Source organism: Melospiza georgiana, chromosome 8 (genome assembly GCF_028018845.1).
Source record: "Melospiza georgiana isolate bMelGeo1 chromosome 8, bMelGeo1.pri, whole genome shotgun sequence".
NCBI lineage: Eukaryota > Metazoa > Chordata > Aves > Passeriformes > Passerellidae > Melospiza > Melospiza georgiana.
This window is the reverse complement of record NC_080437.1, coordinates 22,422,310-22,441,969: the sequence shown is the minus strand read 5'-3', so window position 1 is coordinate 22,441,969 and position 19,660 is coordinate 22,422,310. Positions and strand designations below refer to the sequence as shown.

Sequence of the window (19,660 nt, the reverse complement as noted above, 5' to 3'; positions counted from 1 at the left end):
GAAATCCTGACATTTTGAACAAGTTTTCTGACTTTATGAGTAAATGTCCAAACATATATTTCTGCATGCTTAACACATTTCTTAAATATGTGAAAATCCCTTTGAGCTTTCCATGAGCTGACAAGGAATAAAAGGAGAGTTGTCAAGGAAATTTCTGCAGTACAGTAAATGTACTGTATGTACATATGGATGCATTTCCCAGCGCCATTCCCAGACTTTTACCTCTGCTTCAGCTGTCACGCTCAGGGTAAAAAAAAAATAAAATTGCTTTGTCTAATTGCATAAAATGTATTGAACAAATGAATGTGAAAACAAGATACTCTAAACCAGGAAAAAAAAACTCATTAGCTTTTATAAGGGCTTGATTTTCTAAATTTAGATTAGATTTTATAAGGGCTATCATGGCCCTTAGAACTCAAAAACTAGTGCCTATTTTCCATTTTTATATCAGTGCAGCACATTAAAAATTAAAAATAGCATCAGCACAAGATTATAACTATATTTTTAAAGATGCAAAAGTCTTCTTTATCATTCATACATGTGAATATACATTTTTCATGTGCATGATTTTCATCCTACAAGCCAGAAAATACAGTCAATTCCAACAATGTCACAAATTGCAGTGTCATCACCATCATGAAAATTCAAGCACAGAAACCTCTACTGTAGAGAAGTTTATTCATCTATGCTCATGCTGGTTTAAAGCATCTCATAACTGTTGATGATGATTGCAGCAGCCTGTCAGTGACTGGCTTCAGCAAAAGCCATCTGGATGGGACATGGCACAATAATTTCCTCCACCATCTCAAAACATACTTGCAGCTGAGCTTTTCCTCTTTTCAAGATAAGAAAGTAGTTGAATGTTCCTAACATAATAGATTGTCAAAGTCCAATTTATTTATTCCATACAGTATCTGAACATATTGCATACCACATAAGCTCCACAGTTTAAATTTACTAACAGATGTTTTTCTTTCTGGAGCAGATGGTATATTGAGTGTACTGTGATATAATTCACGTTTGCATTATCAGCTGTGAATGCTAATGCATCCCATAAAGTGAGTTTTTTGTTTTGATAAGATATTTTTAATAACCATACCTTCTCTGTATTAATCAATTTGTTTCATAATACAATCAAAACCCCAAATTTCTCAGTTCCACAAAAAAGGAAAGATTTTTCTTATTCAAATGTAAGGTTTAGAAAGAAAACCCCAAGAATAAAAAGAAAGGGGCCAGAAAGGTAACAATTTTTTATTACCCTTGTCTCATATGTGCATACTTATTCTGGTTTTGGTTGTTAAATATTAAACTTCAAAGTTGAATAATTTTTACTTTTGTAAGAATTCCAAATTTTCTAAGCTGTGAGCTAATATTGAGTAATACATTCTTATCAAAAAACTATATAAACTTGCTTTAATAAGTCCTCATAGGCACTAATAAAGTGAAATAGCTGTAAGTTGAATAACATGTTGCCAGATAATATTAGTAACTTCACTATTACTCAGCACATTGATGATCCTGCTAAACTTACAAACAAAATCCAAATTATTTTGGATTTTATTCTCAACTTACATTAATTTTCCCATTATTTTCTAGAATGTCACAAACAAGTATCTGGAAGGCCCTGCTAAGTAACTTCCTAAAAGGAATAGAACAGATAATATGTGCAGGTGCCAACAATATTCTCTTTTTACAGTATCCAAGGCATATTTTCACATAAATGAGTACTCAATTTGTTTACTTTCTGTCTATGATTACAGGTTTATCTTGATTCAACTAAACATCCTATTGTTAGATTACATTTTTTTCCATGAGTTTTATCCCACACAGACACTGCAGGCACAAAGCACTTCTGCCACTGGCACAAACAAGCCCAGCCTTCTTTAAGGGCACAAGTTCTCACCACTTTAAAATCAGTGTGGCTGAAATGGGTCTCCTGATTCAGGAGCCCAAAGTCCGGTTTGCACTGGGTGAGAGCAAACACCTCCTCGTAAATGTAAATCAATCATTGCTGAGTACTGTGCTGCTGTTGGGTGTCTTAGTATTTCTTCTTACACAGTTTGCTTGGTTTTGCACAGAAATGCCTAAAATGTTTAATTGAACACATAGGGGCTAAGAAAGTGCTATCCAAATTATTTTTAAAAACCCAGATCAAAGAAAGGACATAGCCCTGAAAAGATCTCTGGTTGGATGAAGCACTGCAATTTGTAAAAATCCTTTCTTAATTAGCTTTGTATAAGGATCAAAAGCTAAAATGTGACCTGTTTTACAAGCAGAAATCCATACAACAGCAAGAAAATGAATCACACATATAAAAAGCTAAGAACTTTAGGCTTAAAATTCTGTTCCCTTAGAGAACCCTGTGGCATACTATGATTGATATATCAGCATAATTTGAGATTGTTGTCTCTGTCTGCTTTTAGATGAATTATTTGCAGTAAAATTCAACTAGCACTCAACATCATATGGCTGTTTCTGTGATCTTTTTGAAGAGCTAAAAAGGGAAAATGAACAGTTGTCCTGTTGCAATAAGAGTAACTGTCAATCCTCTTTGCTTCTTTTAAAAGGAATTGCTGAGATTACAGATTCTGCAAGCTGGATACTTTTGAAGGTACTATTCCCCTTTCTCAACAGCAAGAAATCATTACCCATAATAATGGTTTTTCACAACTAGACCATTGAGAGAGATGTTTCTCATACTACAAGTCATTTGTTTTTCTTCAATTCTATTCATTTAATGTAATATACTTCAGCTCTCAGGCAAGCCTCCACTATTGTTTTATAAATATTATGACCTTATCTTAAAACTTGTAACTCATTAGAGTTCATAATTACTAATTTTTGTTATTATTTCCCATTTGTTGGTGGTTATTTTATTCTACCTTGTGCATGTAAGTTTGTTTTTCAGGGATTTTTAGGTACTCACCTTATTTTGCATGACAAGTATTTTCCTCTAGAGGGATTTAATACAACTCACTGAGGTTCTTCTTTTGACTTCTTAGGGACTGGAATAACTGAAATATTAAGTTCATCACTGGCAGCTCTGATAATCTTCATATCTGTTCATCCCTCCCTTACATTAGAAGAATGTTTATTCTCTGTTCAGCCCTTCTTTTTAAAATCTTGCAATTCTTGATTTGCTGGTAATTTTGTATGATCATTAAACTTCAGTTCAAATGTTTCTTGGAGGTTTGTTTTTTTTTTTGTCTTTTGAAAGCTTTAATGTATAGTGATTTGTCATCTAGTGTAGATTGTCTTAGCAACCATCTGTCACTAAATCTCAATGTGGAGTGGCCCACTCATTTACAGTTTCTTTCTCACTTGGGTGGTTTTGAAAATCCTTCCCTGTATACACACATGAAACAGTGGGGCTTGCAGCACATTTTAAAAATACATAGTTCATTAGGCTCCTTTACGTGCATCTGAGAGAAATTTGCTTAAAGCTGTTCAATGTCCAATTTCCTGGTCATACATGGTCAAAGAGAATCTCTGCGTCCTTCAGGTGAGTAAAAGAAAGGGGTTGTGAACCTCTCCAACAGGGAGGAGGAGAGCACTTGTTCTGTGGTTGACAGTGGACTCCCTCAGATGTGTGTCCTCGTCCCCTCATGGAATCAAATCTAACTGGGGGTAAGGGGTGAGATTAATGGGAGAAAAACACCCATATTCCTTCTGTGACTGCGATAACCAGTCTGAAAGGACACTGATATTTATGGTATTTGGCTTCTTTTTTAGTGTTGGTATTGTGAAGGATTCAAATTAAATCATCAATCATTTGTCAAGAGCCCTGCAACAGCTCCAGCCCTGCAACCAGTCTGTCAGGGTTTCCAAAACAACAACTTCCCACTCGTACAACGCCAACACAAAGTATACTTTACAGTTTTTAACACATTTAAAAGCATAGTGTAAAAGGACAAAAGGCAGAGAATTAAGTCTCTGATATCTTAGTTTAGTTTAAAACACAGAAACGCAGTTCATGTATCAGAATACAGTTCACAGCAGAACCAAAGGATTTCAGGATCACCAGAAGCAGCAGATCCTATCTATCCTCTCAATATATTTTGATCTTATGCATGTCAGAGGAGTGCAAAGGCAAATTTTCCCCACCATTACATGTTGAAGTGTGGGATTTATAGAGTACACTCACGGAAGCCACAGGCCCAAGTGGTCTTTCAGCCCATCCTTAGGCTACTAAAAATGGAACACTTTCAGACTTGTATCGTCAGCAACAGCTTCCAACTGCAGAAACACTCCTACCTAGTCACACAATTACATAACCTCCTCAAGCTCCATTTTTGAAGTTAGATCTACCCAGCTGTGAAGAAAATTCTAAATCATTTCTCTTTTACTGGTTAGAAAAATACTAAGACCATTATTTTATTTTCAAAGTGCTGGGATATTACTTTTTATCATTTGGGGTTTTTTCCCCTAAATGTTGCAACCACAAATTTCTGGAATATAATCTGCCCTTCCCCAGCAGAGAAATCATCAAATAAAATAGAGCTCTTTCTTGCTATTTTCTATTGTATCTTTATGCATAGCTTCCTTAAGAGGAAAAGACATTGAAGCTTATAGAAAACTTAAAATAATTTGGACATAGTATGTATATATATAGCAGCAAACACATGAAATTATGCTATCCTGCTAAAAAGGCTTTATTTATTGAAAAAAAATGCATCTGAGTTATTTTTATATAAATATTGTTCACTTAACACCTCATAATGGTGGGAAAGGGTCTGGGGAGCCTTGCCATTTCCAAAAATCCCTTTGAATGAGCATGTTGATTTTGGCCAGAATGAAACACAAAAGGAAATATACCATTTAGTATTATTTTTTGCTGCGCATTAATGAAGGAACTGGAATCAAATATCTGCAACCATAAAAAAATTAGCTTGGTTTTCAGTAAGTGTGTTTAAAACTGGGAGATTTTGTACTTACCCTACACATGTTCTCTCTCCTTCTCTCTCCATGGTCAGTCACCATGTGCAGATAGGATTGGTTCTTATCAGCCAAGTGATTTCCCTGAGGCACCTGGGCTTTTGGGATGTGTATTCCAGCATCACCCCCCCACATGTGGAGTTTCTGTACCACCAGTAGTATTTGGGAATAGTATTTGTTAGGAGGGCACCCACTCAAAAATAGTGTTAGATTTTATGGGTTGCCTATGATACACATTTATTGAAGGAGACATTAAACAGCTTTCTACGAGCTCTCTGTCTTCATTTGTTTATGTGACACTAACTAACTTGTTAGACCCAGGACCTGGTTATTTTAACTGCAGTTGCCAAAGAAAACTGTAAAATAGGAAGTAACAGCTGTTCAAAAAGTGAAATAATATATTTCATACCAAGGAATAAGATAGTCTTACCTGACAAAGCCAAAAAAATCTGCCTATAAACTGTAGAAAAGACATTTCATTTGGGGATTATAACATTTGCAAATATTTGGGTTTGAGTTTTTTAACATTCTGGAGTTATTTATGCAAAGTAGCAGCAGTTCTCAGGTTTCCAGTTATTTGCAGAAAATCCATGTGGCTTCAGTTGTATGAGTGTTTAGGTTGCCCAGATTTGCAATTTTGTAGAACTGTATAGATAGAATTAGCTTTTCCTTCAATACATCAGTCCTTTAGACATTAACTACATTATTACCCACCAAACTAAATACATCTCATTGCCTTTGCCTTAAGAGTTTATTAAACAAATCATATAATACTGCAAACCATGAAGCAAAAATAACAGTGGCTTTCCTTTTACTTTTCCTTTTTTTTCCCAGAGACAGAATTACTTAGTAATTTTTAGAGCATTAGTTTGTAGATGCTTATTAAACCAGTGATCCTTCTCTACTCACTACTTGCCAAATTGCCTTGGTGCAAAAGCAAGGGAGGAGGGACAGACATTTTAAAAAAACAGCCTCCAGGGACTTTACAACTGAATTAGTTTGACATGATTTGTTTCTGATGAACACGTTACCAATAACTTATCACTTTATTTTCCTCTAGGTGCATTAAAAATACAGTCTATTAATCATTCGAGCAATTTAGGAGATATTAAGTGCACTGATCTGAAATTCTCTCTTTCCTTCCTTCAATTACAAATGTTGGTCTGTTCTTGTTACAAGTGTTTGCCCTTTCCAGGCCCTGAGGCCCCACCTGTCCTTCATGAGCTCAGAAGCTTTGCTACCACTGACTCCAACAGTTCCATCACACCGGAGGAACTTTTCACTAGCACATGGATCCAGACATGCTCAGCTGATAAAGGCTTCATTTCCTTTAACCTGCTCCCTCCCAGCTCTCCATTATGATTTTTATCTTTTCTAATTGCTGTCTCAGCTGACTGGTTTGGCAGCTGCTGTCAGGGATGGTCCTGAACACTATTGGTACCTGCAACACTATTTGGGGTAGCAGCTGCTCCAGTGAGGGTGTGCACAAGAGAAGGCATCTTCCTCATGGTCAAACCATCCTGGTCATCTAGGCTGTTCCTCTCTTTAACACAATCCCTCATTTATCAGGTCCATATATTTTTTAAAATATTTAATTCAGTGAGCAATCTGTATGATGTATTCTAAATAAACTTCAGAAAAATTGAGGGAAGTAAGAGAATAAAGTGATATGCTGATTTCTTCTAGTCTTGGAGGAGCTGACAGAACTTGTGCTGGTATCTTTTTCCTTACAGGTGGCATAATTATAAGTGATGCATAGGCACCCAAGATGTGAATTATTTATTTATGTGGAATTCAGAATTTTTGATACTTTGTGTGCGTCTTCAAGTTTGCAGAAACAGCACAACTGGCATGGATAATTGTTATAAATGTTAGCCAAGTAGAAAGAATATTCAGACAAGGTACCATAGCTTTTTTTTTTCTTCGATTAGGACTGAAAAATGTCACTGCTACTTAAGTGTCAGCATCCTGATGCAAAACACAGAGAAGCTACTTCAAACATCAGCACAATAAAGCAGGAAGCAATGCAAGTGCTTCATAGAGCAGTTTAGGAAGTAGCATTGTATTTTCAGCTCAGTTAGCAGAACTGCAATGGGGTGGTTTTATTGACACAGGCAAGAAGCAAATTCCTGCCATCAATGCATTTTTCTACAACTCTGACTGAGGTTTTGGAACAGTTTACAACACAGTCCTCTAAAAGTCTATTACCCAGTTTAAAGTAATGAGTAACAAAATAAGCACACTCTTTAAAATAACAGATACTGTTTGAATATGGGAAGGTTTACTGTCAGTAATTACTGTTGGGCACAGCCCTGTCATTGCCATTCTTTCCTCATCATGTCAAGAGCTGAAGCCAGCCTCAACAGAGGGAAAAAAAATCCACATTTTTAAGGAGAAAATTAATTGAGCAATCCTGGTGCTCTTAACCACCTTTATTCTCAAATGATGAATGATCAGTAAATAGCTACATTTCCTAAAGCACTGAATGGCCCTGTTTATTAAAGGATAAATGTATTAGGACTCCTTCATTGTCATTATGATCACAACAGCTACCTAGACATTTTCTGGAAACAAAATATCTTGTAGGGATTTTATCTGAAAGCTTCTCACATCCTACATGAATTTCTGACTAAAGACAGGGAATACCACTCCAGAGCAGTCAATAGCCCAACAGCTCACACTGACTAGTAAATAAAGTTCCATCTATCTAAATTGAGCACAGATAATTAAAATCTTTTGTCTTGGAGCAGTCACCAGCCTGACACTTTAAAACCATTTCTTTTTCATGCAGGTTATGATTCAAATTCCTGATTGAGGACCATTACATCTCATAACCTGACTCTTCTTCCGTCCAAATCAGTACTATAAATTTATAGTATTATTCTACACAATTGAAGATTGCTACTGAGTGATTCCACTTTCCCTTTCAAAATCCCTTCCTGTGAAATGTTTTTTAACCCTCACTGAATAATCAATTTGTTTATAGTATTTGTAGAATGGTGCCCTACCTGCAAAAATATTACAGCTGAAGCCTACAGTTGCTGAGACTGCAAAGCAGTTACTGCCTAGGTCATTAAGCCTTATACACAGAGCAATTTTATACATGGACTCAGCAAAATACATAAGAAATTCAGCTAAAGACCAGCATACATTTCAGTAATGTTTTGACTCAGCTCAAATGTTTTGAATTATTTACATATTGTTGTAGCTGACTACTTTAAAAAACACGTATTGTTCATACTAACGTTAAATTCCTACCAGAAGCAAAAATCTCACCCCCCAAAACAAGCTCTGTGTTATCACTCCCATGTAGAAGCTTCAAAACTAGAAAGGACTGGAAAAGATTTTGAAAAATTTAAACGCTTATCTTCTAGGAACATTAGCAAGTGCAAGTGGCTTCTAATACTTATGTAAATTTTTTTGTTGTCATAGAAATACTTATTATATATATGTTTATATAACTATACCAGACTGCAAGGTGGGCAGAAAGACCATTGCAGTCAACTGATAAATGTACGCTGGAAAATAATTTTAAGCATTCCTTTCCCATGGTTCGACATAATCCAAGCCAAGATGTGCAAAGATTTCTTCCTCACTTCCAGCTTTGAGAAAGATCCTCTGTGAAAAAAAAATAAAAGGAAAGTCAATAAGGGTGTTAGAAAGAAATTTCAATTGATGTTTTTTGCTGTTGAAAAGGAGTTAATATTTGACAGTTCTACCCATTGTATCCTCTATAGAATACACTGTCTTCATCAGCGTGCCTACCCTGAAATGCAAAAGAAAGTTAAAAAAGAATTTTAATGCTGCTTGATGTTTTCACTTTTAATGACTAGCTTAAAACTTTGTTTTGATTTACTTTTTCAAGACCCTCAAATCCAACTTACATTTCCCTTTCATAAGGGTCAATAGCAGGACTTCCTTCATGAAATCACAAATGTTTTTAAATTAATACCGTAATGTTCTCTATAAGTGCATTCAAACTGATTTGATGGTGACACAAATTGTCCATAGCCAAGCATTAAGAGCATCAATTAAAAGCCAAGCATTTTTGTTCTTGACACACACTCCTGAATATTTTACAGTACAAGGCAGTTTTGTTTTTTATACTTGCACTTCTGATAATACAGGAGATAATTTTTACACAGGAACACTCACATGCCTGCATACTGTATGATGGCTGATACAATAAAGTACATAGCCTTATGCATTCCTTTCTTCACTAAAGTACAAAAATAATTTTAAAAGCTGCTGAGATAGGTGAATATTAAAACAGTAAAAGCCTCACAATTTAGAGTTTGGAAGCAAGAAAGATATTTCAATATTTCAGCAATTCCTGAATCATTTGAAGTCTAAATCAGTGTTCAACTCTGAATAATCTAACTCAAGTGTTGGGAAAACTTCAGGGTTGAGTTTCTAGGTTTACTCACTGCTGTGAAAGAGGAGATGCTGTCTGGAGAACCCACTGATAAATTCCTTTGAGTAAGGAGAATCTCTGACCACCCCAATGTTTGGGAGCCTGTGTGCCAGCAGCAGCACCTCTGCTCTGTCAGCTGCCGAGCAGTGCCTCCAGGAGGGCTGTGCTGTCCAGCACACCCATGGGAATGGCTCAGGAAGAGCAGCCCATGGGTACATCAGATAGAACCACGGCATGGTGGAACAACTTCTGGCATTCTGGTGCCACAACCAAGAGCTGAGTGATTAAAGTTGTCTCTGCAATAGCAAAGATTGCTTATAAAGCATAGAGAAAGAATATCCCTCTTTTTCCTAGGAAGTTCAAATGTCAGATTCTGGAATGAAAGGAACCTACCAATAACACTGAACAGCAGAAATACTGAACTTTTTCACACAGACAGAACAAGGAAAAAATGGTAGAAAATATAAATTGAACAAGAGAAAAGAAAAGGAAACAAGACGTCAACAACTGCCCATTGAATAACAATACTGAGATTTTGTTCCTCAAGTGTCTCCTGGGAGGACAGGATTTTAGGGATTTTTTTGCTATTTTTTTTTCTTTTAGTATTATTAAGAAAAAGAGGGCAATCCATACACCTACATTACTGCAAAAAAAAAAAAAAAAAAGAACAAAAGTAAAACAAGAAAAAAAAAATCTTACACTTGTAGACAGATGTTACAGACACTCTTTAATAGAAGCTCTTCATATCTCTGGGACCCCAAATTGCATTCCATTTCTTTTGTTCTGTCACTTTATGTTTTCCTGCAAGCTAAACTCATTTCATTTGCTTGACAGGGAAAATTTCTAATACAAAGTATTTGATGCTGAATACCATTCTCAGTAGCTACAAGCAATGTTTCTAAATGAATCTCTGGCTGATATCTGCCAACTGCTTTAGCAATGTAAGTGTTATTAATGTTAATCATAACCTATGATTTTCCTTCTATGTCAATCTATGCTTATACAGTGCTGCAAATTTGATTATTGCGTTTGCTACCATTCTTTCTTGCTTTTTTCTTTTTCCTCAAGACAAGTAATGAACTGCTTGCCTAGTTGTGATTTTATTTCATCTTCTTACTAATATTCTGGAGATTCAGAACATGCCCCACCAACATCAATCAAATTTACAAAAAACAATGCTCTGGAGCTTCTGATACACTCTTCTCTTATCCCATTTAATCAATTCTGTCATTTCAATGCATGTAAATATTAAATTTGTGGTTGTAAACATGACCATTAACTACACCTAATGTAGAGCAATTGCTATCCAAATGTTTTCTTATATGAGTTGCTACCACTTATTTTTCATTTTGGCATTAATGATCAATAATACTTTTGATGAAAGAGAAGCAGAGAGTGAAGGCACAGAGCTAGCACAGCTTTATGATATCCTAACCATCATTGCCAAAGTTCATATCACTTGGTTTGATATCACATTTTAATACGATGAATCCAGCAAAACAAAACCATTACTTGATAAAGCAGAATTCTAGTTTTAGTTATCTAAATCAGCAATAGCCAACAGCACAGCCTTCTTGACACAAATTTAATTGTATTCCAAGCAGACTGATACCCAACTGTTTATTACCAAATTGCTTGGCAATAACAGTGTGTTGCCAAGTATCAAAATAAATATTCTATTACACTTAAGTAATACTATGAATAAGTCTTAGCCTGTCACTAAAGCATTTCATTACTACTTAACCCATCTGAAAATGAACATAGGAAATTGGTTTGAAGCACCCAGAAATAAAGTTAGTACCACATATTATCATTAATGAAATGGGATTTGATGGTTCTGAACCAACAGAATCTGCTGCAGAGTGAAGTACTCCAGGTTTGTACATGCATATGAAATCCACTGTTCTGAAGATAAGACACATGGTGGAAATTTTATTAATTTATTTCTTTAAATCCTTATAATCTTTGGTATTAGCTGAAGAACAAGAATTAAGTATGAAGTTTCCTAATTGATTACTGGCATAACTCTGCTTTATAAACTATTGGAAAATTTGTTCACAGCCAAATTGCACTCTTAAAGATCGAGTGATTTCCTTCCATATCCCATTTTTTCTACTCTTTTCAGAGCCCTGACTTTTATATTCTTCACAGCTGTAATTCAGAAAGAATGCAGTCATACTCTAGCAGATTTCATTATTCTTTTGAAAATTTTAACGTTGTGTACAAGGCACATTATTTTGCAAACGATCCAGAAGGACCATGAACACTGAGGTCTATCTGGACTCCTTCTGCTGTACTAGTATATGAAATAAACTGGGGAGGGGAGGAAGGGCACAGAGATTATTGCCAACAGTACCTTTTTAGTAAATAACAAAACACTCTGATAAAACTGTGCTTCTAGACAAGTACCTGGAATGTCCTTAACATACACATTTATTCTAACCTTTACTTTGTGTCCAGGATTATGTTGCATGCTTTAAAATGGCAAAATATTACACAAGATGTCTAGGGATTTTAAATTTAATTTTTGTCTTCTATCACTGATTTTTATATTGTTTAACATGCGGCACACATTCACATCAGTTTAATTACCTTAATATTTCCTTTTCTTTTTAAAATTAATAAAGTGGAGATATAATGACAATATCATCATACCTAACTGTGTAGTTCTACCAGTACATTGAATGATAAATCCCAAGCAGTCTAAACCCCCATCACTTTACATCTTAAATTATCACAGTGGCCGTAAGCAAGACTATGATAAATGAACAACAGAAAAGAAGAGGACAGACTGTCATTTGCAAACTTGGAACTTAATTGTTCATTGTGCTTGGACAGAGTCCATTCTAAAAATAAGATTTATGTGTAAAGTCAGTTGTAGATGAATGATGATAGCAATAGTACTTGCTTAATCAGACATGGTCAAAGATACCACAATGCACCTTAAATTTCTTACACGTGCATTTGTCACTTTAGTGATATCTTCACAAGTCCTTATGTCAAGTCAATTGAAGAGTTTTAATTAAAGTTAATTGGGACAAATGAAAAGATGATGCTGCTTACGTTCCTTGCAGCAGCTTCTTTAGATATGGAAGGCCATGGCATTCAGTGAAGCAGTGCACCATAATGTCAGACCCACAATTGATAGAATATACCTCAATGGCATATCAGACTAAAAGTACAAAGCTATTAAATTGGTCACACTCACTTTTTCTCTGATCCCATTTGCTCAAACAGTATTTGCATTCTTGAAAAAATAATTTTAAAAAGGGGCATACAGAAAGAATTGTGAAGGCAGAAACTTAGGTAATGCATCATATCTGCCACATGACTGCCAGTGGGAATGTTCTGGGTGTTTACCTGACCCAAGTGCTACCCCACCTGTTCTCTGCCCCTGGGCCAGTTCTCCAGTTCAGGTATTGATGCACCACCAGGGCACATGGGTCACACCAGCACTGCAGAAACTTTAGGAAGAAGCTGTGTTTACTAAGTCAGTCTTTTATAAGGCATACCTGACAGTATGGGTATACATTTCATTATTTTGTGACTTTTGGATTATTTTGAGCTAAACTCCTGCATACCAAGCCAAAAATATTCAGCTTGTGAGACAGTCTGAGCACTGCATCAAGGAAGTGTGTACAATCACATATCCACAAAACAATGCACTGAAGTATTTTTGTTTCAACATTTCCTGCAATTCTTAGATTGACTGCAGCTATCATCTGTCCTCAGTGGTCCTATTTCATCGAGTTCAGTGCAAGGTTCTGACAATAAATGGGAAGAGCATTAAATTTATTCTCATCTGTGAAAATGTTGAAATAACCATATACTGAAATAAAACCAACAAGTTAGAAGAGGTGCAAACAACCCACACTTTTATGGGAGGATTTCTGTGAATGCCATAGGAACCATTGTTAAAATATTTTTAAACAAGTATATTTTTTCTTGATATATGAATATTAAATGTAATAGATTACAATAGCCCCAAGCAACTTCTTTTAATCCACAAAATACTGAGAAGAAAAGAAATAAAAAGACATTTGGAAGCTTGAAGTAGTCACATTTTCATTTACTGTATGATCAGAATTGCAAGACAATTTTGGGGTTTGTGCTACATTATTCTTTACAAACAGAAATGAGTCCTGCCTGAAAGGTGAGAGAGGAAGGAAAGGAAAAGGAAAAGGAAAAGGAAAAGGAAAAGGAAAAGGAAAAGGAAAAGGAAAAGGAAAAGGAAAAGGAAAAGGAAAAGGAAAAGGAAAAGGAAAAGGAAAAGGAAAAGGAAAAGGAAAAGGAAAAGGAAAGAAAGGAAAGAAAGGAAAAGAAAAGAAAATAAAAGAAAAACAAGAAAAGAGAAAAGAGAAAAGAAAAGGACCAGAAAGCAATAAATATGCCGTTCCATCAACTGGTCAAATTTTGCAAAGGTAAATTGTGTAGGCACCCATCTAGTGCTTTCTACCTATATAATTGCATTTACTTGCTATTTTTGAGAGTTAAAGGTGCCTGTGACTGAAAGTACACAAATCCAGTGAGAAGAAAAGGAAGGTCTCAGTGCAAAATTAAAGGCATCCCAAAGACTTTTCCATTTTACTACAGCAAGCTGCCTGAAATTTTGGTGAACTTTAGCAAACAAGCCTTAAGAAATCATACAAGTTCAATGCTGTTTCCCACTGGGAAGCCTGAGCTGCCTCACGAGCCTCCATTAGCTCACAACAAAAAGTAAACTTGAAAACACAGAGGTCATAAAAAAGTCATCCCCTAGCAAGGGAAGCATAATTTTAAAACAGAAACTTGAGTTCCAAAGCCAACCATTGAATCTGAAGCTGAAGGCAGATGTCTAAGAATCCTTGGATGTGACAAGTACAAGGACCACTGTCAAAGCAACTGAGTCAGGAAAACCCAAGAGAAGACAAGACAGGCAGAGCATATGTTAGTTTTAGCTTCACACTTACATCTTCCCCCAGAAAGGTCAATCAGAAGAGAGGTAATCATATTATACAGACTGATTGATGAAAAATTATCCAAATTCACTTCATGGCACAACTAATTGGACATTCTATTTATTGACAATTAAGTTATTGCGAGTCCCAGAATAAACACTTTGAGTTGTATATATCCTTGATCCCCATCAAATTTAATTAGGCTTATCCTGGAATCATAAATACGTAGATGCTACTAACATTTTCTAAAAATAAGTAAAAAAAAAAAAAAAAAAAAACCAAAAAAAACCCCAAAAAACCACATGAGAGGACAGAATGGAGGGTGTCAGTAACAGAGCAGAAAAAGGCTAAAGCCAAACCTGGATGGATGAGTTACTGAATGAGTGACTTGAATGACCTCCTCAAGGGCCTCCCCATGCTAACAGTTCTGACCATACTGAACATGCTGATGAGCTTCTGCAGTTCACAACTTCCACATGGAGAATGAGTCCAACACACATAATAAGAATAAGACTGGGGGGGTAAAACTGAAGAAAGTAGTGAAGAGAAAATTTCAGTGGAATTTGAGTTCAGTCACTTCTGAATTCAGGCGGATGCAAGCTCAGACTAAAATATCTAATATAATGATTCACAACACTTTACTCAAGCCAAAATTTACAGAGCCACACAAATTTACTCCAACCACCAGTCAGTGAAAAAGCAAACAAGGGCACCTAGAATAGAGCAATACTTTAGATAAACTTATTAGGGCCTTAGTTAAGACTTAGTTAGGGCCTTGCAGCAGGTTGAATAAAAATCTTAACCTGGTTTTGCTCCATCTGAATGGATAAGTGGGTTAGTGTGTTTCTGAGAGGAAGGTGCAGGAAAGTGCCTGGAAAGTGACGCAGCAAAAGGAGCAGCTGCAAGAAAGGGAGAAAAAGGATGTTGCAAACTTCGAGTGTTTCAATTATTGCCTGTTCAATAGTTGTTTACTTGCAAAAAGATATTCCCACCTTCCTCATTATCAAAAAGCAATCACTTTCTGGAGTGATTTTTTGCAGACTGTATTTGTTGGTATTTGGTGCAGATAGGAGCTCTAAAAAGTAAAAGCCACAAGGTCTGAGGAAATCTATCAGAAAATGCATGATAACTCTCCATAACAATAGCTAGGAACTGATTCCAAGGAAAATAAGCATTTTGCTGACTTAATTATCATGTGGTTTTGAGTATATTTGAGTTTACTAACCTAAACACAAGCATAATTACTTGGTTTATATTGATTTATTCTACAACTTATAATAATACAAATAATGTGAGTGAAAGCTATCCGCTCCCAAGCATATTTCTTTAAAATCTTCCCTAAATACCTAGCTCCATGCTATTTTCTACCCTTACCATGTGGAACTTGAATCACTGAGCATCACCTTAAGCTGGAGAGTGGGCTGTGTTTTATATGCTATATGTCAAAAAGGAATGCATATGGCAACAGAGAGAAATTTTTACTAAAATTACTAAGAGGAGCCCAGAGCCACCATCAACACTTAAGAATTATTGACATCAGTATCAGAATTTAGTGATACCAATGTTAAGCCACAGGGACTGTGATTCCATTTCTTTTTAACAGATGAAGGTGCATCTCTTTGATCTCTCCATGAGCAGTTGCAGCCCATGCACCAGGATTTCCAGCTGTCATGCAGGGCTGTCATGCTCTGCCAGGCTGCCTTACCTTCAGCATCACAGCCCACTCCATTCCTCTCTGCTGACCCGCCATGAGCAAGGTGAAAGCAGGCTCTGCAAACACTGAGCACAAAGCCAGAATTTTCTCTTCCTTCTCTATGCTACTGTTAACTTTACAAGAATGAATGTGGTACATCTTTGGTGGAAAACATAAATCTGCTCTGAGCCTCAGCATAACAAAGAGCTTTGCAATTTTACACCACTTACAGACCCAGAATTTTGTAAAGCAACTGCAGAGAAAGCTTTATGGAAGACCCATAAATTCCTGCAGTGCACTGACTGACAGGAGGTTGAGTGCCTTCAATAGACAGTGAAAGTATGGGAATACAACAGAACGCTGGTCTGTAAAATAGTGGCTACTTCTCTAAAATCTTCAGCTGATCATCAGGTAGACAAAGTGCTAACAAGAGTCACTGTGTTCAGTAATCTTCACAGCAAGAAAAATTATTTTATGGAGAGGGTGGGGAGAAAACAGAGGAAGAAGAAAAGGCTAAGTAAAGCAATTTCCATATAGAAATGCATACAATCCTGTCATTATGTAAGAGCTTTCAATTAATTGTACTCAATGATTGTCTTGCATAGTACGAACACTGCTGGAAAGTACCATGGAAAAATAAAACTTCTTCATGGTCCTGATATTCTGCTGAGAGGGACAGCAGCTCATTCCACCAGTACTCTGTCAGACAACATTCTCAACATGAAACATTGCTTGATGAAAAAAACATTACAGATCAAGCCCCAAGGAACTGTGCAGTAATTACCCATCAGAATTTGCCTTCATTATGGTCAGCACACATTGTTCATACTTTGTGGATAGTTACAACATCTGACAATTTGTCCTCTAGTACTTTCCTAAACAACATGACTAGCACCTTTCAAGTGTCTTTCCTTCTGTGCTTTTCCCAATCTTTTTCATTTGGTTTTTTTAAAGAGGTTTGTTTTTAAGACTGGCTATTGGTGATTTTTGCTTTACTTGTAATTAGACATTTTACTATTTAAGCTGTTTGTGAATGCAACTACCAACAGCACAAACAAATTTATAATTATAGAACATAAATTATGAAGTATTAATCATGCTAGAAATGTGAAGTATGTCTACAAATTCAATAATAATATCCCACAACATTTGTAGACACAGTGCATTTTTCATTTGACAGTGTCATAACAGTTTTCAGTAGCAATAACCTGAAGTTTCTCTGACAATATATTATCTCCATATGTAATTTTAAGGTTTAACTGGTATTTTCTGCAGTAATATTCACATCAGCATGCCTGCCTTAAAATAAAATCTAATCTGTTCCTAAGCCAGCTACAAACAAGATGATAAATAAATCAGAGGGGAGAAGAATTACTTTTTGAAATGACAGTATAACAAAGCATGATTGAAAAAGCAGTATTGCAAGCATTACCCATTGACTTGATACCCTCAGGCAAAATCATATGTAATGGTACTGATGCAAAATAATGCAGTGGAATTTATTCCAATAATTTTGGGCATGAATAATTTTTGAATGTAATAGAAGTCATAATCATAAGTTCTCATTTCATCCTACCACTGGACTTGTCCTGTGCTTTTAATCAGAAATACCAGACTGGAATGTTTCTCTTAAACTCATCTCTAGCTCTTGTTAGAGGTTTATTAATATTAAATTCTGAACAGTAACAAATAAATTAATCAAGTAAAATAGAATAATAGGGCTAATATTAAAATATTCTAGGCACTTACCCGGCTGTATCATAACACAGTGTAATAAAATATCTTCACGTTTTCTATATGCAATCTACTTACTCCAAGTCATTTTGATGAAGGAGAAAGAAAAAGACCAGTGCTGAAGTACTGACAGTTTGAAAAATACAATATTAAAAACATTATCTGTTGACTTAACAGAACTTGCTAAAATTTCATTTGTAAACAAGACCATATTGTACATAAAATGGAACTACTGTCTGTTTAAAATGACAGATCTGTGGTTACTTTGTTGCAAAACACTACATTGTTATGCATTCCAATCTCCCATTACAATTTTAAAAATTAAAGACATTTCACAATATATTGCCATCCAGACTAAAATGGTTTTAGTTTGGGGCAGACAAAGTGAAAGAAAACTTGGAACTTCCTGTCTGACAGAACAGGCAAAAACTTTAACAAGTAGCACACAGTTTTATACAAAAACAGATCAAAAATTTATTGTCCTTGCAGTTCTCTGACAATCTCTGTACTACCACAGAGTCCTTAAAAATATTCTCAGGGATTATTTCCTTTTTCATTATAGCTATACACACATTTCACTTTAAGTCTGTGCTATTTACAGCAGCTTTGTCAAATACTGTTGGGTTTTTTGTATTTTACCTTATAAAGCTTTGTAAGGCTGAATGAAATGAGAAAAAAGCAGAATCCTGGATTTAACAAAACTCAGTTGTGAGTAATTCATATGGGATTACTATAAACAAACCACTACAGAAGAACTTTATTGGGATTGCAAAATCAAAGACATGCAATTTAAGAAATCCCAGAATGTGGTGGATTGAATTTTGACCTTAATTCAATTTTCCTATGTTTATGCATAGAGACTTCATTTCTTCAAAGAAATGCTGCTTACTTGAAATGCTGTAAGATGCTTAGGCTTTGTTCACAAGGCAGGAAATGTACTGTGCTACAGGGCTAACAAATATTTGCTGACAGCACTGACACAATCTTGAGTTGCAGACCAATGTGGGATCAATCAGTCTTAGAAAACTGAGCTTTTATAATCTCTATCTGTTCTAGCTCCCTGTGTTTGCTACTCCCCTATGCTAAGTTGTTGATGCCTGCTCTCATATTTCTAATGTAGCTCTAGGCTGCTCTCACACCATATCCAGAGTGAGTGAGACATGCATGGTTTACTCAGTTATTTGGGGCAGCAGAACATTTACCTACTTCTTGTTGCCAGCTTAGAGCATTAGCCTGATGAATTTAATTTATTTTTCAGTCCATCAAACTTCCACTTACATCTCTTCCCTGTCATTCTATTTTTGTGTTCCTTTTCAGTTGTCTCTTCAACCAACCTAGATTCCTTTCCACAATGGAGCTGCTAATTAAACCTACCCTTTCCATTCCCCATTGCTTTTTCCAGCCACTCTGCATGTACTTCAAATTTGTACATTCACCATCCCTTCTGACTCCCACTTTCTATGCCATTTTCCTCTCTAGTCCTCAGCTGCTTCCTTTTCCAGCTTCCTCTCTACCTAGCTTCTTCTCAAATTAATTACTTTTTTCTTTTGACAGAAAATATGAGACTCAGTAACCTACCCCCATTCAATAACTTACCCCAGCATACTGATTGAATAATTGAATTAACACAATTGAAAATTATTGGTTCTCTACTGCCCTAGAAATTAAAATGAGTAAAAAGCTATAGTCAAAATATTCAGGATCAGCACCTACTTATGCATTTTGAGAGATGTCTTTTCATTAGCAATACAGGTTTCACTGAACCGCTCAAAAAACACACCAAGCATAGGAAATGACAATTATGTACTTTTATCTTTGTGTTGGTATTGCAAAGAGATTAGGTTTAGCTAAATATATACATGAATTACATGCAAACTTTGTAAAAATGACCAATCATATGCTGTATGAGAAACATTTAAAATGCTAAGGAGAAGCACACTTAAGCAC

At 35.7% G+C, this 19,660-nt stretch overlaps 1 protein-coding gene across 1 annotated transcript in view; it reads right to left on the bottom strand.

Moving 5' to 3' along the window:
* Positions 1 to 8,466: 8,466 nt before the first annotated feature.
* The window catches only part of DNTT (DNA nucleotidylexotransferase), a 74,518-nt gene continuing 63,324 nt past the window's right edge, over positions 8,467 to 19,660 (bottom strand). Inside the window, exon 11 of the mRNA XM_058029461.1 lies at positions 8,467 to 8,553. Coding sequence (XP_057885444.1) covers positions 8,467 to 8,553 — 87 coding nt within the window. The remainder of the gene's footprint in view (positions 8,554 to 19,660) is intronic.